Raw genomic sequence first — 24966 nt, forward strand, 5'->3', positions numbered from 1 at the left:
AGCTAGGGAGGATGGCTTGATGGGTAAGAGTACTTGCTGTACAAAGTACGAGGACCTAAGTTAAAATCCCTAGCTCCCACATAAAAGCCAGGCATGCCTGTAACTCCAGCACTGGGAGGCAGACAGGTGGGTCCTGAGAGGTCTCTGACCAGTGAGTCTAACCAAAAAAGTAACCTTCCATTTTAGTGAGAGACACTTGTCCTGCCTGCTTCAGCATGTACAAATACAGACATGATCAAATGCATATTACACACACACACACACACACACACACACACACAGAGAGAGAGAGAGAGAGAGAGAGAGACAGAGACAGAGACAGAGAGAGCGCACAGCACAGGATCTATTCTGAAGGCCTGGATTTGTCTCTAAACAAGTAAACTCAGTCCCTTCTTGTGCCCAGATGGCTTGCATTTGACTTACTTAACTTTATATCTGACTTCAGAAAGAATCCAAGAGTTACAAGAACAACTCTCCTTGGGAAGTTACCATGGGTCATCCACCAAAGGTGTCTAAATCCTAACTGTCAAAACCTATAAATTTTCCTATATGGCAGCAGGTCTTCTGTAACTGTGAGGCACTATCTTGAAGTATCTGGGTTTCTTTTATAAAGAAATGCAGGTCAGAGTGGGTAGTGGGAGATGTGGCAGAGGGTACACAGGTTAGAGTGACTTGGTCAAGGAGTGAGGAACCAGAAGCCAAGAAACACAAACAAATGGCTTGGGGAAGTTATTGCTTAATAATATAGAATGTGCTGAATACACACAAGGCTTTGGGTTCAATCTCTCACACAAAATGACAAGAGACGACACTCCCGAAACTTAAAAATCAAGGAAATAGGAACTATTTTCACCAACAGGAAACTAATAGAGTTATCTTAGAGGCTCACCGTCTCAGTAAGTGCCCGAATGACATCTTTGCATGGTGGCATATATCTGTAACCCTGTCAGCCTTTAGCTTGGCCCATTAGCTCTTCAGTTTTCATCTGAGAAAGATACTCCTTCCATCACAGTGTATAGAGTGTCTGAGAGTCTGAAGCTGGCTGACAAATGACATAAGGATCTCTCTTCTAGGAGCCTGGGCTGTACTGTGGTGGAAATGCTGACAGAGAAACCACCTTGGGCAGAGTATGAAGCTATGGCTGCCATTTTCAAGATTGCCACCCAGCCTACCAATCCTCAGCTGCCCTCTCACATCTCAGAACACGGCAGGGACTTCCTGAGGCGCATATTTGTGGAAGCTCGTCAGAGACCCTCAGCTGAGGAGCTGCTCACACACCACTTTGCACAGCTAGTGTACTGAGCTCTCAAGGCTATGCAGCTGCCAGCTGCCACCTGCTGAGCAGGCAAGGGGCTGCTGTCAGGCTCAGTGAAGTTGCTGCTTCTTCCAGGCAAGGCTATGACCAGTGGAGCATCGGTCCAGCCATTGTTTGTCTGTGCCCCATCTGCCACTGGGACTCAAAGCCAGGATGGGATAGCTCTGGCATCAAGACTGGGAGCTCCAGCCTGTAAGACCCAAGAGCTTTAGCACCTTAAGCTCAGTATGGCGGGAAGGGCTGGAAACAGTATGCAAGACTGCCATGGGTCCTGCCTACCCTCAGATGTGTCCTAACACTGCAGACAGCACTGAAGTCAAGAGGGACTGGGGCACAGGAGGTCCTCAAGGGTATGAATAGTGTTACTTCATTCAGAGTGTTACTTTGTTTCTCTCCCAATGTTTGGAGACCACCAGCCTGTCTCTGGGCTGCAAGCCTGAGGTAAAGCCCAGCATCCCCCAGCCAACAGAAGGTAGAGGTTTGGGCTACCCCACTATAGCTTCCAGGTATTCGGTGTCAGTCCTGTCTTACCAAAGATGAATGAAGCAAATGTTACACTGCCTTATTCTGGGAAGGAGGAGCTACTCGGATAAGCAGGGCCTGAGAGATGGAGCTGCCTCCAGAAACTGGGGAGACCCAGTCTTGTCAATGCAATTGTCTCTGTTTTACAAGTTGGAGTCACTCTTATGCTGTTCCCAGTTTTAAAACTGGAGACTTTGCCCTCTGAGCTCTGGAGACCCATGTGGGCTTAGGCCTTGGACTGGATGGAAGAGCTGATGGCCTCTGCCCCCTGGCCTGCCCTCTGTTCCCTCACTGGAGCAGAGAAAGTAGACAACACAAGTCAGGGCACCTGGTTCTGGGCAGCTCAGCAGAGTGCAGGGGGTTGTCTCAGGCTGTCTGCATCTCAAATCTGTCAGGCCTGAGCCCACTCCATGGGAAAGTCCTTGAGCTGCCACAACCGTGTCCAAAGCCACCAGCTGTGTTCCTCAGCCCGACCTGTCCACTTGTCATCAACCTCATTCCCTTCTTGTTCCTCCCACAAAGGAGGATGCCAGTAGGGGCTAGGGAAAGAGTTATCTCCAAGCAGCTTAGAGTTGGCCATATTTACCTCAGCCTGGGTGCTGGTCCTTTCTTCCAGCCCCTTTCTTCCCCTCCAAATGTGCCTATTTCTAGAGCTCCTCCCTCCTAACTCCCAAATTTTTGGGAGTTATCATTAAAGGAAAGGAAAAAAAAAAAAAAGAAGCCAGTGCCCAGGGATGGGCATCTCCAGGGAGCTGGGGATTAGTGCCAGGCAGCTCTTTGCCAGCCATGCCCACTTCCCCATGGGCACAGAACAAGCCAAAGCCTTCGTTGTATGTTGACGATGCACTTTTATGAATGTAGTTTCTATCGCTGTTTTTAGCCTTTTCACATCATGTAATGTGAGGCCTTGTACTTGTTAATTTATATCTCAGATCCATATTTGATGGTTTTATATATATATATCAATTCTAGACTGTTACCGGTGATGGACTCCTGAAGAGAGAACAGAAATTGAAAGCAGCTGGTTTTGCAGATATGTGTGTTGCACGGTGCCAATTGGGCCTGGGCCCCTCTGTTTTATTTCCTTTCCCTTGGGGGTCTGTCAGGCCACTCTCTAACTGCTCTGAAGCCAGTGAGCAAAGTCCTGCTTCCACCTCAGCCTTTGCCCAAAGTAGGGACTGGCCCCTCTTCTAGACCAAAGCTGCCAAAAGGCAGCTGGGCCTCTCCATGACCCCATCCTGATGGCTATATAGCACCCTTTAGCCTATCCCTATCCACACCCCGAACCCAAAGGAGATAGAGATTGGTGGGGTGACAAGATGTTAGATGAGACAACTCTGCTTGTCACAGGTTCAGGCTCTCACGGAGCTCCCCCCATATCCCCATGGGGGGGGGGGGGGAGTGTATTACCTCATAGGCAATGTTTCTAAAATGAACTTAAAAGTAAACCAACAAATTCTGCACTCCAAAGGGGGGGTGGGGGGGAGACACCTTTTTTTGTGCCAAAAACTGTGGACATGCTGGTTCAGCAGCCTCAGGACCAAGCTGTTAATTTATTTTTTTCTTATTAACAAATCCAAATGACAAGTTGTGGGCCTCCAGGGTGGCCTGGGCCCAAAGGTTATGAAGGAAGGTTTCCTAGCAGCCCTTGGCCTGCTGTGCAAAGATGCTACACCACCTTCATTTGTTCTTCATTCCATGGGGTTTATCTGCCTTCACCAACCCCACATGGAAGGGCCAAGCCTGGGTCAGGTGCACGCTGCCACCCTCCTTCCCCTCCCTCCCACTTGCCCAGCTCTGTGTCTGAATTGTGGAATGTGCAGAAGAACCTGCAGCCATAGTTATTGACTATATCTTGACTGAGGGCTTGCAGTGCAAAGCCAGGCCAGTGCATTACTTACAATAAAAGGGATCATTTATATCAGAAGGGTCCTGTGACCATGCTTTCGGTTAAAGGTGGTGGTGGGAATTTTTACAGGGATGGGTTGGGTACAATGCCTAACACCCAAGTTGAGGCCTCTTAAATAGAACTTGAAATGGCTGCCAAAAGCAGCCTGTGATAACTTGGCCAAGGTGGCCCCTCTCCTTCCCTTTTATCCCAGCGCGTCACTGGGACAGCACTGGTTGTCCATCTGAGCCGAATCCATCAATAGCTGAGTTCCTAGGACCATTCATGGCATTTTGTAGTCTTCCTGGCCGAGGGGTTTCCCTTGGTCCCTTACAGAACATCAGTCAGAGGCAAGGTCTCACTATGTAGCTCTGCTGTCCTGGAACTCACTACATAGAACAGGCTGATCTTGAATGCACAGAGACCCACCTGCCTCTGCCTCCTGAGTGCTGGTATTAAAAGCATGTGCTGCCACGTCCAGCCCAGCCACTGTTTCTTTACTGCAGCAAGAGACCATCCTTGTCCCATAAATCCAAGGCTTTGTCGTGCCTGCTTCCCAGATGCCCACCTGAAGGAAGTCTACAGTGATTCACCCATTAGCAAGACCAGAGGCCGGGCTGCCTAGCAGCCTTTGACCTCTTGCTTACCGATTCATCTGTCCCATAGGCAGTTTGCAGAAGCCAGGAAAATAGGGCTTGGGGCGAGACAACTCAGACTTCCACTGAGGGAGCATCTTCACACTTGCCTTGTGCTTCTGCTGTGTGATGTCGTCCCTCAGTGTGCATGAACTCTGAGGAGCGCAAAGTTTGCCCCTGGAGGTCCTGGCACAGTAGCTGTGACATCCCACTTCATACAAGAGGCTCCAGGAAGATGACAGTCATGAGGAGAGAAGGTGGAAGACGTTGTACTGGCAGCACTTGATAGGCTATGGATTCCTACCATTCTTTGCAGATTTCTAGGGTAAAGGACTAGGAGGAAATTGGACAGCTGGAATCAGCTAGCAGAAAGGCAGACACTAAGGTCTTGGCCAAGTCAGAAAGGTTCTCTTCTGTACTCAAGTGTAGTGAATTAACCTCTGAAGAACCGAAGCCAGGCATGGATGACACAGGCCTTTTTAATCCCAGCACTTTGGAAGCAGAGGCAGGCAGATCTCTGTGTTCTAGGCCAATCAGAGCTACAGTGAGACCCTGTCTCAAAAACCCAAAACATTTGTGTGGTTGCAAGCCAGTGTGCCTGGCTACTCTGGGACGAGGATACACAGTGGGATTTCAGGTTTGACAGCTTAACACCCCAAGGTGGCACAGACCACCAGCCCCTTTAAGGCCAGGAGTATTGTGGGCTGTCCTCCATTCCCCTCGCTATGAGGAGTCTGCTGCATGCCTGCCACAAAGCATCCCCATCAGGCCACACAAGAGAGTCAAGAGCTGTTTAAATGTTTTTAAAAGAGGGTTGATCACAACAGAACAGCACAACAGATGGAGGAGCATAGCTACTGCCGACCCTGTCAGCTGAGGCTCTAGCAAGAGCTTTAGCTTTGTGGTGCAAGGGACCCCCAGACCCTGAAGGCTGCAGGCTGTCTTGCCTCTTCCCCAGCCCTCCCCCCTCAGCGAGGTGGCATCTATGAGGCCCAGTAGATGGCACTCTCCCTCTTCCAGTCTCTGTGGCTCATTACCAGGCTAAGGGGCAGAGGTAGATGGGGAGACAAGGGGGTACACAAGGCCCAGGTGGCAGTGAGGGAGCTTGGGACCCTGAGGAGGGCATGCTGACTCCTTGCTGGAGAAAAGGCACCTAAGTAGGGAAGCTGGGCTTGTGGGCCTCCCAGGGAGCCGTGGGGTGAGATGAGGTGGACTAAAGGACACAGTATGGTGAAAATTCCAATTCTGGTTCCCAACGCCAACCTCCCATGGGAAAAGTAAGGAATCCTGGAGCAGAGCCTTATGCCTGAAACCTGTGTGAGGGAGCCTCATCCTCTCCCACCCCGCGCCCCCGGGTTAATCTCCTTTCCACTGCCCAGCGGGAGGCCATGTGCTGGGAGGGAATGGGTGTTAAAGGGGTCTCAGGCCGTCTTGGTGCCTGAGTCCACCTCCTTGTGGGCCCAGAGCTCCTTGTGCTGTTTACGACCAAACCCTTCATCGTAGTTGCCTTTACTCTTAAACAGCTGCTGAAAGTGAGGTCTGCAGTAAAATTCACCGTGCATTGCAGCATAACTGCCCAGGCTGTGGAAGCAGAGAACATCTGGGTCAGTCTGGGGCAGGGCGGGAAGGTAGGGTAAGGGTGGGCAAGTAGGTGGGCAGGCCGGGACAGGGCAGGAGCGCACCTGAGTTTGGTGTGGCAGTGTTTGCAACAGAAACAAGAGTTGTGGAAAATGAGCTTGTCTGCCACCAGCCGCTCCATCGGGTACACAGTCTTCTGGCAGGCTGCACAGGTCTCCTTCACCTGAGCCCGCAAGCTAAAGGACTGTGGAGTAGGAGCAGAGTACACTTAGCAAGAAGCCGGGTTAGCGCCGACCCTTTCCTCTGCCCACACCCACCCTTAGGACCCTACCTTAGACCGCTGTACCGTGCTGCTGCCACTGCTGCCTTTGGCTTCCTGGGGGAAGAGGAAGAGTCAGAGGGGTCAGCTCTCCGGTGGCCCAGCCCACATCCCAGGGGCACTCGAGGTGGCACAAGGTGCCAAGCAAACAAGCTGCTCTTGTCCCCTTGACTCCTCCCCACCTGGCTGGACACCTACATGAGAGGGGGTGGCCTGGGCGGCTCCGGCAGCTTGGAACATGGCTCTTCAGAGGTGCTTGGTGGCCCTGGAGGAGATGCCGAGCCAAGAGGGTTCTGCAAGGGGAAGTCAGTCAGTGGGGCCCCATGAGCCCTCCCCCACTCTGCAGGCTGGGGTGTTTTTAGGCAGGGGGTTGGGGGGCTGCGGTTGGGACTTTCCCTAAGTCATTTCCTGTTGCTCTGGGTCTTGCCACTTCCGCCCCTCACCCACCCCCAACAGCCTACCCGCCCCTCATACAGCCCCCAAGGGTTAGGGGGTCCCTGAGTGGAAACATATGTGGAGACAGAACAAAGTTAGCGAGAGTGGCCGGGGACAGGGGCTCCACGGTCTTTGCCTGTGGGAAGCACAGGCAGAGACCCCGCCTGGGATGAAGGGAGGTCAGCAGAGGTCTGGGCAGGGTACCGCCAGACCCGCGCGCCCCCTCACCGGGCTTAGACGTCCAGCCCCTAGACAGTGCTGGGCCCGACCTCCTGCCTGGCCAGGCTGCGCTGCCTCCCGCGCCCGCTCTTCGGGACCCCAGACCCCGAAACCCCACCCCACCACGAGCCGGCCCTACGGGACCGACGCGAGCCTCGGGATCCCCGCGAGCGCAACGCGCGAACCGCCAGGCGGCGTCGGCCCCGCAACGCTCCGCGCCCCTCCCCCCGGCCGCCGTGGGTCTCACCGGGCCCGGCCTGCGCCGCGGGGCGGGGGTCGGTCGCTGCGGGACCGCCTCGGGTGCAAGTGGCGCGGGCGCGAGCTGCCGCCGCTGCCAGTGGTCCCCGAGCGGCAGCCGCCGCCTCACCGCGGCGCCGCCCCCGCCGGCCCCCGCCCCGCGCCCGCCCATTGGCTCCGCGCGCCCGGGGCCGCCTCCGGGAGAAGCCGCCGCCGACCCCCCTCTGTGCTTTGTCTTTCCCTTGCTCGCCGTCCCCCCGCCTTTGTCTGCCCCCACATCGCTTTCACAGCCCGCGCTCTCCCGCCTCCCGGAGCCAACCTCCTCTGCCGCTCGTGGAGAAGGGACGACGGCGGGGACCGAATCGCAGATCTCGGGAGGAGACGAGTTCAGCCTGCGATCGACACGCAAGGCTCTTCCGGCGCGGACCTTCAGAAATGGCCTGGGCCTTTACTGCCTCGGTTTACCCGTTAGCCGTTGTGAACGCAGTCCCATTAGCTCCGCCCCCTTCTTGCGCTCTTAAGACCCAGTAGTTTGAGGCACCCCACTGTGGGGACTCGGGAGGCAGGTCCACTGGCAGCCACGGAGTCCTACAGAGGAAGATGGAGGCGGCTCGTAGTCCCTCCGTATACCCCGATGTTAGGCCAAGGGAGCCGGCGGTGGGCCCATGTCACTACTGAAGGGGTGTGACAGATCCGCTATCCGAGAACTGCAGCCTTGTGGTTTCCGAAATCACCAGCCCCCTTAAGCTCGACATCCTAAATGGTTTCTGTGACCAGATTTTGTGGGATTAGTAACCTCGGGCCTTGCCATGGCCCAGGTCAAGCCCCTATCTGAAAGGACCCACTTCCTTGCATCAAGCACACCTTGTTCCACCGAAGGGAGCAGAGAGCCATTTAGGCTGGAGTTGTTTAGAGAACAAAGTGCAACAAGAGCTGCTTTTGCCGCTCCGCCCCAGCCCACTGCACAGCAGGTTGAGGGGAAGGACTCTAGGCAGCAGCATCTAGGGCACAGACTTCTGCTGAGGGCTTTGCCTGAAGCCCAGCTGGAGACTGTCTTCACACAGCCCTCGGCGACATATTTCCACACCCCTGTAACAGGAATAAAACTGGTGGCTCTAGCGCAGGCCCACGCGTGTCAGGGAACAGAACAACTTACCGCCTCCTGCCTGGCAGGGGAACAGGGAGGCAGCAGGCAGCATCACCCATCCCCACCCGCGCCCCACTGTGGTGCTAATGCACCCACGCTGAGCTTCGCTTTTCTCCCTCAGCCTCAGGTCGATGTTTGCCTGCACTGAGGCTCAGCCTGGACTTCGTAATGGGTGTTCCTCCACAACTAGGGGTGACTCTTCCTAGGAAAAATTATCCACACCTATCATCAGATTCTCCAAGGGAGCTGTTTTGTACAAGAAGGGTGAAGCCCTTAGGGACACCAGGCAGCTGCTCCGGGGCACTGATTGGCAGCCCGCCCTGCTGGGACCATCTGTGGGCAGAGCTGGAGAAAGCTACCACAGTCAGCAGTTAGCTAGGAGGAGGAAGGATCGAAAGCAGCTAACTGTGGGCCCACGCCAGCGTTCTGAGTTCGAAGCCACCCAGGGCTACAAGTCATATCCTGGTACACACGGACACACACACAAAAAATTTTTTTAAGTATCTGAGAAAAAGTTGGGCAGGGGCTAGAAGCGCTGGAGTGTCACATGAGCTTCTGTCACATGCCATTTCAGGTCCCCTAGCCTACCTCCAGTAGGAAAATTTTTTTAAAGTTTCTTTAAATGTTCTGTAGTTGTTAGACAAGATCTCTAGCCCAGGCGGGACTCAAACCAGCTATGTAGCAAAGGGTGATGTTCAATCCCATCCTCTCGCCTCTACCCCCAAGTGCTAGGTTTATAAAGTACTCTGAGCCATGCCCAGTAGAGAGAGTCCTGAGGAGCTGGGGAGCAAAACATGGCGCTTGCCAGGCGGTGGTGGCACACGCCTTTAATCCCAACACTGGGGAGGCAGAGGCAGGCGGATTTCTGAGTTCGAAGCCAGCCTAGTCTACAGAGTGAGTTCCAGGACAGCCAGGGCTACACAGAGAAACCCTGTCTGGGGGGTGGGGGGGACACACGACATGGCACTTCACGTCTGCTGTGTGAGTACTCTGCCAACCAAGCTGGACTCCCAGCCTCAACTGTAAAACTTCCTAAGAAAACATAAAGTTTCCTTGGGGAGCATTTGATGGTCTGAGAATTCTCAGAAAAAAGGGGCATAAGACCTCAGCCAGAGGTGAGGGCCTCACCCAGGGGACTGGCAAGGTGGAAAATGCTGAGCTGGGGTTGTACACGTGGGCATGCACAGGAACAAGGTCAGAACAGGTCCCCTTGCTCCTCATCCCTGGCTGCCAGCCAGGACGACAGGTTCTTGGGTTACACTTGCTGGGTATTAGTACCAACCATAAGGAGACAAACATCAGGTTACAAGACAAAATCTTCCACCCCTTGCTGCCCAGAGGTGGGCTTGGCTAGTTGCCAGCACTGGTACCCTTTCTGATAATTTTGCCAAGGCAAAATCTAATACTAGGGCTGGCAAGATGGCTCAGTGGTTAAGAGCACTGACTGCTCTTCCGAAGGTTCTGAGTTCAAACCCCAGCAACCACACCCGTAATGAGATCTAACGCCCTGTTCTGGTGCGTCTGAAGTCAGCTACCGTGCACTTATGTATAATAATAAATAAATCTTTGGGTCAGAGCAAGCAGGGACTGAGCGAGGGGAGTTTACCAAAGTGAGAGGAGCTGACCGGAGCGAGTGGGGCTGACCAGAGCGAGCAGAGGTCCTACACCACATGAAGGCTCACAACCATCTGTACAGCTACAATGTACTCACAAACATAAAATAAATCTTTTAAAAAAATTTTATACTCAAACTCTAGGGAATTAAGAGACCACGGAGCCGGGCGTGGTGGCGCATGCCTTTAATCCCAGCACTAGGGAGGCAGAGGCAGGCGGATTTCTGAGTTCGAAGCCAGCCTGGTCTACAGAGTTCCAGGATAACCAGGACTACACAGAGAAACCCTGTCTCGGAAAAGAAAAGAAAAGAAAAGAAAAGAAAAAGGTGACCACGGATGTTTCTTCTAAGACCAGTTTTCTAAGAAACTGGTATGTATGCTTATGAAAGAAATCACTGCCAGGCCAGCGGCACAAGTCCACATAGCCCACTCTGGAAGAACCAGTGACCTGCAGCCAATCCAGCCTGGCAATCCCAGAAGCCAGCATACAGGCTCTGAACACAAGGAAACACTGGTGCCATTCCCAACATTCTCTGAAAATTTTAATTTGTTCTGACAATGAAACTAATACAACTTAAGGACTCTTAAGCCCTCAGATGAGGCAAGACATGTATGGCCCTTGGAGGAGGCACCAAGGCAGCAGCTGGCAGGAGGCAGTAAGATGGATTCTTGGGAAAGGAGTGTAATAAATGAGCTAAGATGGTTTCAGGTGTCAGGGCCCACGAGAGGTGGAGATGAGGATGGCCAGTCCCAGCCTTAACTGACCTGGTGCTCAGTAGCTGGGGCAATGCCTGCGGCTGGGCAGGGCCAGACAGCTTAGGACTTGTCCCCTTTCAGCCCTTCAGGACATGGGAACAGAGGGAAGAGGGACTAGGCTACTGAGAGCAAGTGTTGGGAAGAGGATGTGAAGGTCCCTGGGTCAAGAGTTACTCTGGGCCTGGCCGTGAGCCTCGGGGCCCATGCAGCACTTCTTCCTTCTAAGGAGGTCCCCTGAGCTCACACAACAGGATGTCAGCTTTCCGGCCTCTCCAAGTCCCTGGTGATTGGGATTCCCTGGGTCTCAAAAGCCACAAAAACAGTGAAGTCCCTTCTAGAATGTCCTTTCAAGTAGCCAACAGCCAGCTTGGCAGGCAGAATATCCTTTGAACCCAGTCTGTGGCCAGAGGCAGATGCTGGTCCTCAAGAAGGCCCCAGGCTCATACCCCACGCCAGCCAGCTGGAGGACAGGCTGCAGAGACTCAGAACTCCCAGTCATCCACCTCCAGGTCTTCTAGGTTTGTCACCAGGCCGAAGATTCCACTGTGATCCTGAGACTGGCTGCCCTCGAAGTTGGTGATGGGAGTGACTGGGCGGAGCAACTCAGGCAAAGCCTCGGAAGCACGCCGCTTGATCTGAGGGAGAGAGACAAGGTGGGTATGTGTCCTACAACTCAGGTCCCAGGAGCCAAAGCTCCTGCCCTGTGGTGTTCTAGAGCCAAAAAGGAAAGGAAGGAGAGAGCGAGCCCCTTGGAGCTCCAGAAGGACGGTCATCGCATTAGTTCAAACAAGCAGAGGAAGGATACCTAACCACCGAGGGGGTCAGCGGCTCAAGTCACAGGGAGCAGCAGCAGGGAGCCAGGGCACTACCTTACCTGCTTGAAGAAGGAGTGGTTCAGCAGGGTGCTGGCGTTTGGCCTGGAGAGAAAGGGGACGAGACCCATATGACCCCTGGGCTCAGCTGTCCAAACCCAGACCCTCTCCTGTCTCACTGTCTCCCAGTACCTAACAGCCCAAGCTACCCTCGCCAGTTTCTTAACAGGAAGTCAGTTCTTCCTGCTGGGTTTCCAGATATCCATGTGAGAGTCGCAGCCTCTGGAACACTGGCTGCAGCCCCTAGGCTCCCTCTGCTCCCTGAAGTCCACCTGATGGCCAGCAGAGTACCTTGCGTCAGGGTTGCGCTGAAGGCACTGTTCCACAAAGTTGTGGAAGTGAGGCGAGAAGGTTCGGTGGTAGGGGTGGGAAGGCGAGTCGCCATTGGAAGGCCGGAGGCTACCAGCAGCCAGGCTGTCATTCAGGCCAGGGTTGGCGATGGAGCGGGAGGGACTCATGGTCAGCTCCTCGGCAGGGATGGTGCTGGTGTCCAGCAGGCAGGGCACTGTGCCATTAAGTTTTTCTAGCAGCATCTAGGAAAGAGAGATGGGCCTGGGTGAGAGGCCCAGGAGGGCCAGGAGTCTCCTCACAGATCTCCTCCTCCCTTGAACAAATGGGACCTCTGGCCGCGGAGACAGGTGTTGGATGTGCTAGGTACATTTGACACAAAGCAGAGTCATCTGAGAAAACGCCCCCACATGAACAGGCTATAGGCAGGCCGTTAGGGCATTTTCTAAGTTAGTAACTGACGGGGAAGGGCCCAGCCCACTGTGGATGGTACACCCTTGGGCTGGTGGTCCTGGGTTCTATAGTAAAACAGGCTGAGGAAGTCCCGAGGAGCAAGGCAGCGATTAAGCAGCACCCCTCGTGGCTTCTGCTTGAGTCCCTGCCCTGCCTTCTCTTAGTGCTCTTGTTTCCCACAAGTATACGCCAAGTGCATTTTTCTTCCCCAACTTACTTGTGGTCATGGTGTTTCACCACAGTAGTAAAAACCCTAAGACATGATGTAAATCTGGCTTTTGCAGAGGAACACTAGCCACTGGCTGGCAGTGAAGGCAGATGGGAAAGAATGGGCTGGTCTGAAGGGCTCGGCGTCCTCGCTCCCTTTGCGAGGCACTGCACTGCAGTAACTAGAGCCCTCTCTCCAGAGCAGAAGCAGACTGGCATGGGTCTCTGTGCTCCCAGCTCTGCTCTACCAGGGCAGGCGGGTCCAGTGGAGCCCACAGTGGAGCATCTGACACACAGCACCCTGGGTTGACGGGCATGCTGCACCAGAAGCCCAAAGCCTTCAAACTTGTCACATGCAAAACAAGCCACACCTTGAAGATAGCTGTCCCCATAGGTGAGCTCATGAACCTGCTGAGCAGTCCGAGCAGAACTTGGAGAGGTCTCTAGGGCTGTACTAATGTGGAAGCCTATAGCCACATGTGACTATATTTACATTACATTACATTAGCCTTAAAATTCTATCCCTCTGACTCAGTGGCCACAGTTTAGGTAGTCAACATAACAAGTGGTTAGTGGCTCCCTTACTGTGAGCAGTATAGGGGCAGACAAAGTTCGAATGGACAATGTTGCTTCTGGGTATGAACCTAATGTTCACACGAGCTAGGTTCACACTAACTAGGCTCAATCTAACGAGATCCACACTAATTAGGCTCACGCAAACTAGGCTCATACTAACTAGATCCATACTAACTAACCATCTAACTCCTTTCTGAGCATGTCCTGTTTCTCATTTTTATTACACATTTCTTGTTTTGTTTTGGTTTTGGTTTTTTCGAGACAGGGTTTCTCTGTATAACCCTGGCTATCCTGACCAAGACCAGGCTGGCCTTGAATTCAGAAATCCACCTGCCTCTGCCTCCCGAGTACTGGGATTAAAGGCCTGTGCCACCACGCCCGGCCACATTCCTTATTCTAGGCTCAACAACCTAATTATTCTATCAGCTAAGTTAAGCTAAGAACTAGAATTGATAGATTTGAACCACCTTTCAGATAGATGGCTGGATAGATAATCTTATATTACCCCTACACTTATATCTTCAGCACTTCTCTATTCACTGGGACATGAACCAAACGACCTAGGGAACATATATAGGATGCCCTGCCTCCTTCTCCAGCCCCGTCACCCAGCAGCCCCCTGGACCCAATTGCGCTTGTGCATACTCGTGCACTGCTGAAAACAGAACTCCAGACTCAGCACATCTCAGGCAAGTATTCTACCACTTCCAGTCCAAGAATAAGCTTCTGCCCCAACTCTTCATATGGTCAACCGCTAGTACCTTTTAAGGCTAGACCAGGACTAGAGAGAGCTCAATGGTTAAGGAAGCTCGCTGCTCTTACAGAAGACCCGAGTTTGGTTCCTAGCAACCATGTCAAGTGGCTTACAGAGTTCCAGGAACTCTGATGCCCTCTTCTGATCTCCTTAGACAATTACATACATGGAGTGCATATGTGTGCACTTGTATACACACATGCAAGAATGCACACACACATCAGTTTTTTTCTTTACAAAAAGTCTTAGACCAAGTATTATCCTGCCCTAGAAGTTGCATTGGTCTCTGCTCCAGGTAGTAGTACTTGGCCATTCTCTAGCTCCAACCTGTGATCCAAGGTATGAGCCTGAGAGGGGCCGTCTGTGAGCCTGAGGGAAGGCCCTGCTCAGTTTCTTGCTTCCTCTCTGGTTCTAGATTTTGCTCTAGGTACCTGAGACCCAGGAAACACTTACCCAAACAATTCCAACTTCATTTCCTGGTATGATGGGGCCTGAATAAGTTTCTCTGGGTCTATCTGTCCAACAAGAGTAGACTACACCCTGGCCTAAATTGTGGTCACAAGGCAGGCATGTGCAGGAGCATGAGTTTTTACTGAGCTTACAGGATGTAGGTTCTAAAAGTATGTGCTAGAATATGGTGGCACAAAACTCAGAGATGGGAGAGAATTTGTATCCACTCAAAGGAGGAAGGAAGATTAGGGCTGCTTAGCGAGGCGTGGTGGTACATGCCTGTAATTACAAATCGTGGAAGCTGAGGTAGAATTGCTTGATACTAGCCTGAACTACACAAAGAGCCTATTTCACAAAACAAAGCATAACAAAGTTGGTTCGTGAGGTTTACCCGGTTTGCATAGCCATGTGGTATCTGTTATGTGCCTCTGACTGTACTGCTGCCCTACCTGCCCCACCCCTGGGCTGGGTTCCTGACCACATTTATCACCAGAGAAGGGAACAAAGAATTGCACAAGCACCCTGCATCAAGGGTGGAAAGCTTGAAGAAAAGAGTGACTTTCTTTCATGTCAGTGTCCAAATATGGCAGGAAGCAGCAGACACGTGTAGAAGGCTGGCAGGGGAGAAGGAAGGGAGCACTGACGGCAGGCTTACCTGAGTGGCAGGCATATCTTTGAAGGGGACATGGCCATTGGCTAGTTCACATGCTGTGATTCCCACACTGTAGATATCGGACTTGGCATCGTAACCCTGAAGATTCTAAGTCAGAAGAAAAGGCACAGATGATTCCATTTGCAGCCTTGGGTTTTCTTAAATAGGACAAATAGAACAAAAACAAACACTGCCATCCCACAGTCAGGACCATAACTCAGACCACGCTTGTGACCTAACTGCTGTGTGAGGAGAGCCAACGTCTGGTGCTGCTGTGAAATAAGTAGGCGCACTGAGATGGATGTGCCCGTTCAGCACAGGGATCTAAATTCCGAGTACTTCCAGAATGGCCCCTAGCCCTAGGATGGGCAGTATTTCTGAGGCAAACAGAAGGACTCTTCCTTCTAGACTCCTCTTACCAGACACAGGAGCAGCCCCACCCAGCACACTCCAGCGTTTCCCTGGGGATGGAGGGGCTCCCTGTGTCCAAGGACACAGACCTGCTGGAGGACTTCTGGGCTGAGCCAAGGCAGGACCTTGATACTATATTTGGGGAAATCGTGGACTGCACGCTGCCGCTGCCCGTGACTAATCATGCTAAGGTTGCTGCGTAAACCAGACAGGTAGACCTTCCCATCCGTGGAGATCAGAATGTGGCTGGCCTTGACACTCCTGTGGGGAAGTAAAGACAGGATCATGGTCACATCTCACTGTTACAGAAGCGCAAGCTTCACATGGTAGACATGGCCAGTTCTCTCCTATGGGCATATCACATGTATGTAACTGCATCTCATACATATGCAAATGATTTTATAAACATTTTTAAACATGTCTGAAAATGAAAAAATAATATGGCCCCATTTATGTAGTTAGATTTTTATTCTTTTCTTTTTTTTTCAGATAGGGTTTCTCTGTATAGCCCTGGCTGTCCTGGAACTCACTCTGTAGACCAGGCTGGCCTGGAACTCAGAAATCCACCTGCCTTTGCCTCCCAAGTGCTGGGGTTAAAGGCGTGCGCCACCACTGCCCGGCTAGATTTTTATTCTTATTTATTTTGTGCAGCAAGGTCTTTTCTGTAACCCTGACTATCCTGGAAGTCCTCTGTAGACCAGGCTGGTCTTGAACTTATAGAGATCCACCTGCCTGTGTATTTCTGGAGTGCTGAGACTAACTAACATTTAATTATCATTATACTTTATAACTTACTATGTCCCTAGTGTCAAAGTGTCCTCTAAATCTGTATCTTTAAAAATTATTTTTAATAAACTTTTATTATATGTCTGTAAGTACACTGTTCAGACCCACCAGAAGAGAGCATTAGATCCTATTACAGATGGTTGTGAGCCACCATGTGGTTGCTGGGATTTGAACTCAGGACCTCTGGAAGAGCAATCAGTGATCTTAACCCCTGAGCCATCTAAATCTGTATCTTCATACAAACAGATTAGTGCATCTCTCAACCTTCTTCAGAAGGTCTGTGCCATGGATGGTGATTAGTGCAGAAACTCACAACTGGCTGGAATACAGCTGTGTGTGTCAGTGGTCAGCCATAACTAGCACATGTGAATCACCCTCTTCCCATTGAGGCTCAAGGACCACTGCAAACGAAGGGACAGAAAGACTAAGAACCAGAGGTAGGAGGACCTGACCAAAACAGATTTTTCTGGACCCAGTAGGACCACTGCACCCATGAACTCACAGAAACTATGGGTGCCTGCAGAAGGCCCGAAGAAAACCAAGCAGTCAGCATTGTAGCAGGGAGGAGAGGGGCTCAAGAGCCTCCACCCCAACTGACAGGTTGATAGCTGCTGGGGAGGAGAATCAGTTTTCTTTAACAGTGTGGCTCCTGGTGTGTCTGTATCCAGTAGCAGGCCCCAGCCAGCTAGCCTGGAACTCAGGTACTCAGGTAACCTAGGCTGGCCGCAACTTTTTTTTTTTAAGTTTGTTTGTTTGTTTATTTATTTATTGGTTTTGGTTTTGGTTTTCTTTTGAGACAGGGTTTCTCTGTGTCGCCCTGGCTGTCCTGGAACTCACTCTGTAGACCAGGCTGGCCTTGAACTCACAAATCTGCCTGCCTCTGCCTCCCAAGTGCTGGGATTAAAGGCGCGCGCCACCACTGCCTGGCTAATACTTTTAATCTGCACTTTTGTTCTTGGGTGTTCTTGGCAAGTGCAAGATTACCTAATCATTTTATGTCAAGCGACTTCTCTGTCAGTGCTGAGCAAGACTCATCTTCGCCTCTACCTGTATACATCTGATTCTTGCTTCTGATTGGCATCTCTAATCCAGGGATCTAACATTTACCCATTCTCCAGGAAGAGACACTCAAGGAATTTCCAACTTAGTGCAAATGTCACAGATGTCAGCATGCAGGTCCACTGACAGGCACACAGCCAGACTTGATGATGAGCCTGGGTCCCATCAGCCCCTAACCACCTCCAGGTACAATGTAACATCTTACCTTCATCTGAGGTCTCTGATGACTGAGTGTTTGTGGATGACTGCTAGGGCCTGCTCTGCAGTAACTTCCCATCCTGACATTCTGCTGTCCTTTCCCTGTTTTGATGATCTTCTTGTTGCTCACGTGTGTTCCGACAAAGCTAACATCTGTCACTCTGGTATACATTACTTTATAGTGTCATTTATGAAATAAAAATATTTAAACCTGATATAATCAAGTTTATCATTTTCTTGCTCTATGCTTCTTAAATGACCAGAAGTAACTGTGTGTCTCAGGTCCGAAAGCTATCCCTCACAGTTGACTTCTACTTAAGTCTGCACTTCAGGGTTGGCAATGTGGCTCAGTGGGTAAAGGCACTTGCCGCCAAGCCTGACTACCTCAGTTTGATCCCTGAAACCTACAAGGTGGAAAAGAGGCTCCAGTTCCATTCTCTTCCCCACTAGGAGTTAACTAATAAGCAAACTGTTTCTGCCCTGGCCATTGGGCCTGCTCTGAAGCACACAGGAGTAAGGCAGGGTCAGGGGTGAGGGGCAGTGGTCCACAGCAGATGTCCCTCACACAATAAAGATCATATGACTTCAGTTCTGACTAGCTAGACTTTCCCCAAGGGGCAAGCTTAGAATCCAGATCCTTCACTATGAACTCTAGCTTGGCTAGCAAAGGGTTAAGCAGCTTGGAACACACCTGTGCACATAGCCCATGTGATGGATGTAGTCTAAGGCCTTTAGCACCCCCTGCAGGATGTATGCAATCGCCAGTTCATTCATGCCATCCATGAAGTGTGTGCCAATGAGATCCTTTGCAGAGCCTGAAAAGGACGTCAGGAATAACAGGAGAAAGCAACAGCACAGAACCCACCAACAGCTCTGCAAGCCTTCGTACTCACCGTACGCCATAAATGATGTGACGACCCACAGCTCATTATCTGCGATGAAGGTGGCTCGATACGGTACTATATTGGGATGGCTGAAGAGTTTAGAGACATGAAGCTCCCCCTGAAAGCAACGGCAAAGCTGAGGTCGCAGTCAAGAAAGTGTCCAGCTTGAAAATGGCAGTAGTGTAGGGACCTAGTACCTTCTGATGCTCTCCTCAGAATCCTTCCAGGGCAGGAAGGGCCACCATACTTGAGGAAAGCCACCTTATTTGCCCACTTAAGCCTCTTGGTGGCCCTGTCAGCCACCAACACCCAAGAGCCTTAGAAAACAACCCCTCACCATGCAGGGTCACTGCTGTCAACACAGTGAGAGTTAACCACCTCAGAAAAGACAAAAATAAAACGGTGGCTGACACAGGGCGTGATTCACTTAATTAAATTCCAAAGGCCAAGGAAGAGTCCTCTTTAAGTCAAGAGTAAGAACCCAGTTTGGGCACTGAGGCAGGAGGACTGTAAGCTTGAGGTCAGGCTGGGTAACAGAGCAAAATGCTATCTAAAAATGAACAAAAAAAAATATTTTCGGGGGCTGGTGAGATGGCTCAGTGGGTAAGAGCACCCGACTGTTCTTCCAAAGGTCCAGAGTTCAAATCCCAGCAACCACATGGTGGCTCACAACCATCTGTAACGAAATCTGACGCCCTCTTCTGGTGTGTCTGAAGACAGCTACAGTGTACTTACATGTAATAAATAAATAAATCTTTAAAAAAAAAATATTTTCACACTATACAGCAAAGTATAAGACTTAACAAAATTAGTAGACAAATGACAAGTATGGAATACAAGGGGACATTCCCAGCACCTTGACTGGGGGTTCTTTCCCTGAAAGCAGGTATATGAAACACTTGGGAAAAAAAATCAGGGGCTGGAGAGATGGCTCAGCGGTTAAAAGCACTGACTGCTCTTCCAGAGGTCCTGAGTTCAATTCCCAGCACCCTATATGTACACACACACACACACACACACACACACACACACACACACACAATTTTATGTATGTGAGTACACTGTTGCCAACTTCAGACACACCACAAGAGGGCATCAGATCCCATCGCAGATGGTTGTGAGCCACCATGTGGTTGCTGGGAATTGTACTCAGGACCTCTGAAAGAGTAGCCAGTGCTCTTAAACACTGAGCCATCTCTCCAGCCTAGTAAATAATTCTTTAAAAAAAAAAAAAAAAGAAGGAGGAGGAGGAAGAGGAGGAGGAAGAGATGACAATGATGAAGAAGGAAGAAGAAGAAAAGAAGAAGAAGGAAGAAGGAGGAGGAGGAGGAGAAGAAGGAAGAAGAAGAGGAAAAAGAAGGAAGAAGAAGAAGGAGGAAGAAGGAGGAAGAAGAAGAGGAAGAAGTGAGGTTGTTCTAGACCAGCCTGAACATGAGACCCTATCTCAAAAGAAACAAAAAGTAAAAACTACAGAAATGTCAGGTTCTGGTACTGGCCCAGTCTAGTGACTATGAAGAGAAGAAGTTGGGCAGCATGGTCAGGGTCAGGGGAGCATCACTTGAGGAGAACAGGACAGGTAAGGAAGGGCGGGAGCTGCACACTGAGTCCACACTGCACTGGATGCTACACACACTGGTATCATAGGACCAGGAGGAATCGCACTCCACTCAGTTCCCAAACCAGCTTAAAAGAGGGAGGCTCCTTGCTTGTCAAACTGAAAGGAGCCTGCAGCAAACAGGATGCCCAGGGCCAGAAAATGGCCACTGGTGGCAGAGCAAGTGGCTCTGCTGTGACCAAGACTTCCTGGGACTGATTCTGTCTCTGCTGCTTTCTGCTGTGCTTGTGGGCAGGCATGCTACTTAGCCTCTCTGAATAACACAGAACAAACCAAAGAGAAATATTTAAAGAGGGGCCAGCTGGGTGGAGCAGCACCACAGCCCGATCAACTGTCAGATGATAAGATTCATCACTGATGCCTCATGACTTCTCACGTGGTCTACCTTAGTCTCCTGCAGAAACCCCTAGAAGAATGACCATGTGGCCAGGAGCACCCCCACCGCCACCCCCACCCCACTCCCTCCAAGGTCCACACCCATGCATCATTACCTGCAAGAATGTCACCATCTCATTGGAACAAGCTTCTAGGTTGATCCTTCGTACTGTCACATACTCTCCCGTTGGTTTGTACCTGGCTAAATTCACTGTCATCAAGTCCTCAAACCCTTTGCCTGAGAGAAAAGAGGAATGACTTACACAAAACCAGCCACCAAGATCTGTCTACTCTAAAGAAAGAGGAACTCCATTTCAGCAGGAAAGTCTAGTTACAAAGCTCACTGCTGGAACTTTCATATTAGACATTTCTTGGTTTGTCCATCACTCCTTCTCAGACAATCACTGTAGCAGTCTCTGGCCTCCTGGAAACAACTTCCCATACTTGGCACAAGAAACCCACAGAAGCCCATTGTCACCATGAACCCTCCCAGATGGCTGAGGGCACTGTAGTGGGAATGTAAGCATGTCCCTGGGAGTTACCTATGATGGTGAGCAGCTCATAACACCCGCCCTCTGGAAGAAAGCTGCTCATCATCTCTGGTTTGGAGAAAGATGCTATGGACTCTGAGCTCGCCTCATTGGCCTAAAGGAAAAGAAAAAGAGGTTAACTGAGAAAACAGAGGTGGAGAGTGGAGCAGAGGCAGTCACAGATGCACGAGGAGCCTTGCCTCTACAACACACAGCAATCCTGACGGTGCCAAAGAAGCACCGCTGGCTCTACCTGAAGAGGAACACAGCATATGGGTGTGCAGTCAACACTCCTGGCAGAACAAGAGTTGTGAGATCTACCAGCAAGGACAACTACCCCAGTCAACTGCCATTCTGCTGGTCCTCCCCAGTGACTGACTGCTAAAGTCTACCAAGTTCTTGGCTGGGGAAGGATGTGTGGAGAAAGACACACCAAAGAAGTGAGCAGGTAGAGAAATACAGGGTTCTACGTCTTCTGCTTCATTAAGATCCAATTTTTAAAAGCCCAACTGCAAGATTCTAAAAGGTCAGACCGGCAAGCTTGCTCTAGAGCAGTTCTCAACCTGTAGGTCACAACCCTTTTAAGGGCCAACCGACTCTTTTACAGGGGTCGCATATCAGATATCTACATTATTATCCATAACGGTAGCAAAATTACAGTTATGAAGTAGCAATGACATAACTCTGTGGTTGAGAGTCACAGCGTGAAGAACTGTATTACAGGGTCTCAGCCTTAGGAAGGTAAAGAACCACTAATCTAGGACTTTACTGGTGGAACCCCATTCCTTTAGTAAACCAAGAGCCCAGTCATTCCTGAAGTTCCCAAAGTAAGCGGAGAGTAACTGACTCCCTGAGCTACTGACCAGAGTCCATGCTCAGCCACCTGGGTCCCTGCCAGCTCAGGCTGGGGATGAAACTGGACACCAGCCATTTGGGATGTGGACCGACAGCTCTCCTTTCACAAGCTTGCTTTCCTTTAGGGCCAAATACATTCCTATGACTTGGGGAGAGGATTTCTATCCTCAAACCTTCTTCCTGCAGGTGTGTCTAACTGCAATGGAGAAATCTGAGGCCGGCTCCCCGTGTGGTACACCTCGGTTCTAAGCCTGGCTTCAAGGCAGGGGTGCCGGTGCCCACCTGTAATCCTGTACTCAAGAGGAGGAGGCATAGGGATCAGGAGTTCCAAGCCAGCGTCAGCAACAGGAGACCATGTCTCAAAGAACCAAACAAGAAACAAACCTGGCCTCCATTCAGAAGATAGTGCAAACACACAAAAGTCAGCACTGCCTGTAAGAGCTGAGACTCTTCTGACAAGGTGGTACCTGGATCATCACCATGGCAGAGAAGCCCTCCAAACCACTGTGCTTGGCTTCATTGAAATACCATATGCTCTGCAGAGCCTACTTACGCTGGATCTGATCCTCCTTCCCCATGCTAGATGAGGAAATACAACAGATACATCCTTTTTGAGACAAGTTCTTTGTAGACCAGGCTGGCCTTGAACTTACAGATCTCCCTGTCTTTGAACTTCTGAGTGCTGGAGAGTAACTTGACTCCCTGAGCTACAGTCTCAGAGTCGGCATGCTCAGCCACCTGGGTCCCTGCCAGCTCAGGCTGGGGATGAAAAAGGACACCAGCCATTTGGGATGTGGACCAACAGCTCTCCTTTCACAAGCTTGCTTTTCCTTTAGGGCCAAATGCATTCCTGTGCTATAGATGCTCTCTGTCCTCCAAAGCAATCTGCCTGCACACCTACACATGCACACTACACTCACAGCAGTAAAAGTGAAACTTTTACGGGACAGGCACCACGGTGAGTAACCCTGGCTCCTGGAATACATGACAGTCTTCCTGCCTCTGCCTTCTAAGTGCTGAGATTACAGGAGTACTCCATCACACTAGCTCCATCATTCAATAGCAAAAACAAGGGTCCAGGAGGCAAACAATTTGCTAAGAAATTAGAACATGGCTATGTGACAAAGATAAGAACCAGGCCCCTCCCTGCCAGGGCAAGTGTCCTGCTGATTGATGTTTTGAGTCCATCTAGTTTACAGCAATTAATAATGCCTATCTCCATAAAAAGCAAAATGGATCTGCCTCCCTTATCACTAAGAGTGAACTAAAAGCTTAGTGGCAAACATCTTGGTCCCAACACTGAGCAGGCAGAAGGATCTCTCTGAGCTCCAGGCCAGCCTGCTTTACATATTTAGTTCCAGGATAGCCAGGGCTACATAGTAATACCCTGTCTCAAAACAACAAAGAGAAAGAAAGTGACACTAAGAAGACTCTAGTTGAGCAAAATGGATACCGACTAATAAAGTCTACTTTTAATTTAACCATTTGTTATATTCCAAGACTGGGCCATAATATTCTATTTAGGTATAGCTCGCTGACTTTCACTATTGTATATTATTCCTTTGAGGAATGTATTTCAAATTATCCACCCTAGCACTGATGGGATTGGGCTGGTCTCCAGCTACGCTATGACGAGCTGTACTACTTACTATCAACGTGCTTGACTATGGTCTGAGTGAAGCTGGCAGCAACGGGAAAGAATCACCGACCAGCCAACTTTGTGAGACAATGGCATTGCTTTCCAGGACACTATTCACATCACATTCTGAGTGCCTGCAAGACTCTGTGTGTGTGTGTGTGTGTGTGTGTGTGTGTGTGTGTGTGTGTATAGTGTGCATGTGTAGGTGTGCAGGCATATTGCTTTGGAGGACAGAGAGCATCTATGTGGGGTCAGTTTCTCCTACCTTTAACGGGGAGAAGTGGGAACTGAAGTCAGGTCACAGGCCTACCAAGCCCTGCTGCCAGTGCACTTGAATATTCTTGCTCTCAGTCACATCAGTGTTTGGGTCACAGAAAGCCCCTGGGTTGCTATCAGATCTGGCTACCTCACGGACCTTATCTCCCTGACCAGCCTCTTTCCCCACACAAACAAAGCACGTCTTCAACCTTAGTGAACCTGTTAATCACTTCAACTAGAAAACTTTCCTCCCTTAGGATTTATTTGTTTTTGTGTCCTGGCTAGTTTTCTGTCCATCTTGACACAAACTCGAGTCATCTGGGAAGAGTGACTCCCGGGTGAGACAAATGGCTCCGTCAAGTTGACTGTAGGCAAGTGTAGGGCACTTTCTTGATGAATGACTGCCATAGGAGTACCAAGCCCAGGTACCAAGCAGGCTGAGCAAGCCAGTGATCACTGCGCTCAGTTCCTGAATTACTGTAAGCAGTAAGATGAAATAAGCGCCATGTTTTCTCCCTAACTGCTTTTGGTCATGGTGTTCATCAAAGCAATAGAAAGCAAACTAAGGCAATGTGTTTGGGTGTTGTCTGCACGTATATAAGTGGACCAAGTGTGTGCAATGTCTAAGGGCCAGAAGAAGGAGCCATATTCCCGAGAATTGAAGTTCTGAGTCACCACTTAGGTGCTGGGAATTGAACTTGGGCCCTCCAGAAGCAGCAAGTGCTTTTAATCTTTGAGCACTCTCTGGGTTCTTCAACTGGAGCACTTGTACCTGGCTACAACTTCTGTCCCCATTGATTTTTGTTGCTGTTGTTTTTGTTTTGTTTTGAGACAGTGTCATAGAGTCCAGGCTAGCCTCAAACTCACTATGTAGCTGAGGCTGCCCCCTTTGGTTACAACACACACACACACACACACACACACACACACATTTTCTCATCATGGTCTTCTTATCATTTAGGTCTTAGTATAATTTCTCCAGAGATAAACCTGCCCAGCAAAGCTGAGTTGGTTCCTATCACTTTATTATACTACGCTACTTTTATGTTCTTCACACAAGTCACTGCTAAAGTTAAGCAATCTATTTCCTGTCAAGTCCACTACAACCTGAGAGGTCTGCCTACAATCTTCCCTGAAGAATCAGAGAGTAGGGTGGATGCCAATCCCTCTGGAAAGAGGGCTCAAAGTGATGGTGACATGGGTCCTGAAGCACCTTCCCAGAGCCTAAACCTTCCAGCAAGAAAGCATTACTTTGTTTTTGTTTTTGTTTTGTTTTGTTGTTTTGAAATCGAGTAACATACAACCTCATGAGAAGTAGCTGTTTGTGTTTAAAGCTTTCTCTGGATCTCCAAACTTCTTAAACCTCCTCTTGTTTGGAAAAAAAGTATTAGGAAGAACAATTGAATCCTCAGAGTAAAGTGTTTACTATAGGCGCTTTTA

General features: G+C 50.3%; 4 protein-coding genes across 16 annotated transcripts in view; 2 read left to right on the forward strand and 2 right to left on the reverse strand.

Moving 5' to 3' along the window:
• Map3k3 (mitogen-activated protein kinase kinase kinase 3) overlaps positions 1–3764 on the forward strand; it is a 72070-nt gene extending 68306 nt beyond the window's left edge. Inside the window, exon 16 of one of the 2 annotated variants that reach the window (NM_011947.4) lies at positions 1074–3764. In NM_011947.4, the coding sequence (NP_036077.1) occupies positions 1074–1302 (229 nt within the window). In that variant the 3' untranslated portion in view covers positions 1303–3764. The remainder of the gene's footprint in view (positions 1–1073) is intronic. The other variant, XM_011249037.3, reaches the window with a different exon arrangement.
• Limd2 (LIM domain containing 2) lies at positions 3362–7837 on the reverse strand. 3 transcript variants are annotated; one of them, NM_001356458.1, is made up of 5 exons: positions 7468–7837; positions 6456–6550; positions 6270–6314; positions 6043–6182; positions 3362–5941 (listed from the first exon to the last, which is right to left on the reverse strand). In NM_001356458.1, the coding sequence occupies exons 2-5, from the start codon at positions 6495–6497 to the stop codon at positions 5782–5784; spliced, it is 387 nt and encodes a 128-aa protein (NP_001343387.1). In that variant the 5' UTR covers positions 6498–6550; positions 7468–7837; the 3' UTR covers positions 3362–5781. The 3 variants fall into 3 exon arrangements, with proteins under 3 accessions (NP_001343387.1, NP_765985.1, NP_001343388.1); NM_172397.4 differs by lacking the exon at positions 7468–7837 and adding an exon at positions 7159–7284; NM_001356459.1 differs by lacking the exon at positions 7468–7837 and adding an exon at positions 6921–7035.
• On the forward strand, positions 6496–8267 carry Gm10840 (predicted gene 10840). The gene is made up of 2 exons (XM_030246469.1): positions 6496–6566; positions 6868–8267. Exons 1-2 carry the CDS (start codon positions 6496–6498, stop codon positions 7667–7669), a joined length of 873 nt encoding a protein of 290 aa, XP_030102329.1. The 3' UTR covers positions 7670–8267.
• A 1814-nt stretch (positions 8268–10081) lies between these two features.
• Positions 10082–24966, reverse strand: part of Strada (STE20-related kinase adaptor alpha) — a 30661-nt gene continuing 15776 nt past the window's right edge. For 5 of the 10 annotated variants that reach the window (XM_006534294.4, XM_006534297.4, XM_006534296.4 and 2 more), the window contains 9 exons: positions 20787–20889; positions 20361–20482; positions 18264–18372; positions 18062–18185; positions 15417–15588; positions 14920–15024; positions 11828–12069; positions 11539–11581; positions 10433–11299 (listed from right to left, as the gene is read on the reverse strand). In XM_006534294.4, coding sequence (XP_006534357.1) covers positions 11147–11299; positions 11539–11581; positions 11828–12069; positions 14920–15024; positions 15417–15588; positions 18062–18185; positions 18264–18372; positions 20361–20482; positions 20787–20889 — 1173 coding nt within the window. In that variant the 3' untranslated portion in view covers positions 10433–11146. Of the gene's footprint in view, positions 11300–11538; positions 11582–11827; positions 12070–14919; positions 15025–15416; positions 15589–18061; positions 18186–18263; positions 18373–20360; positions 20483–20786; positions 20890–24966 lie in introns of all 10 variants that reach the window. The other 5 variants (NM_028126.3, NM_001252448.1, XM_006534293.4 and 2 more) reach the window with 3 other exon arrangements.

The sequence above is a fragment of the Mus musculus genome, chromosome 11 (assembly GCF_000001635.26).
Source record: "Mus musculus strain C57BL/6J chromosome 11, GRCm38.p6 C57BL/6J".
Taxonomy (NCBI): Eukaryota; Metazoa; Chordata; class Mammalia; order Rodentia; family Muridae; genus Mus; species Mus musculus.

Bases quoted from the DNA above. Each gene is read 5' to 3' on its own strand.
- Gm10840 (XM_030246469.1), top strand. From the start codon at position 6,496: ATGGCTCTTCAGAGGTGCTTGGTGGCCCTGGAGGAGATGCCGAGCCAA. The intron at 6,567-6,867 runs GTCAGTGGGGCC...CCTGGGATGAAG, and splicing joins GGTTCTGCAAGGGGAAGTCA to GGAGGTCAGCAGAGGTCTGG.
- Limd2 (NM_001356458.1), bottom strand. From the start codon at position 6,497: ATGTTCCAAGCTGCCGGAGCCGCCCAGGCCACCCCCTCTCAT. The intron at 6,315-6,455 runs GTAGGTGTCCAG...CTCTTCCCCCAG, and splicing joins CCCAGGCCACCCCCTCTCAT to GAAGCCAAAGGCAGCAGTGG. The intron at 5,942-6,042 runs GTGCGCTCCTGC...CTGCTTCCACAG, and splicing joins CACTGCCACACCAAACTCAG to CCTGGGCAGTTATGCTGCAA.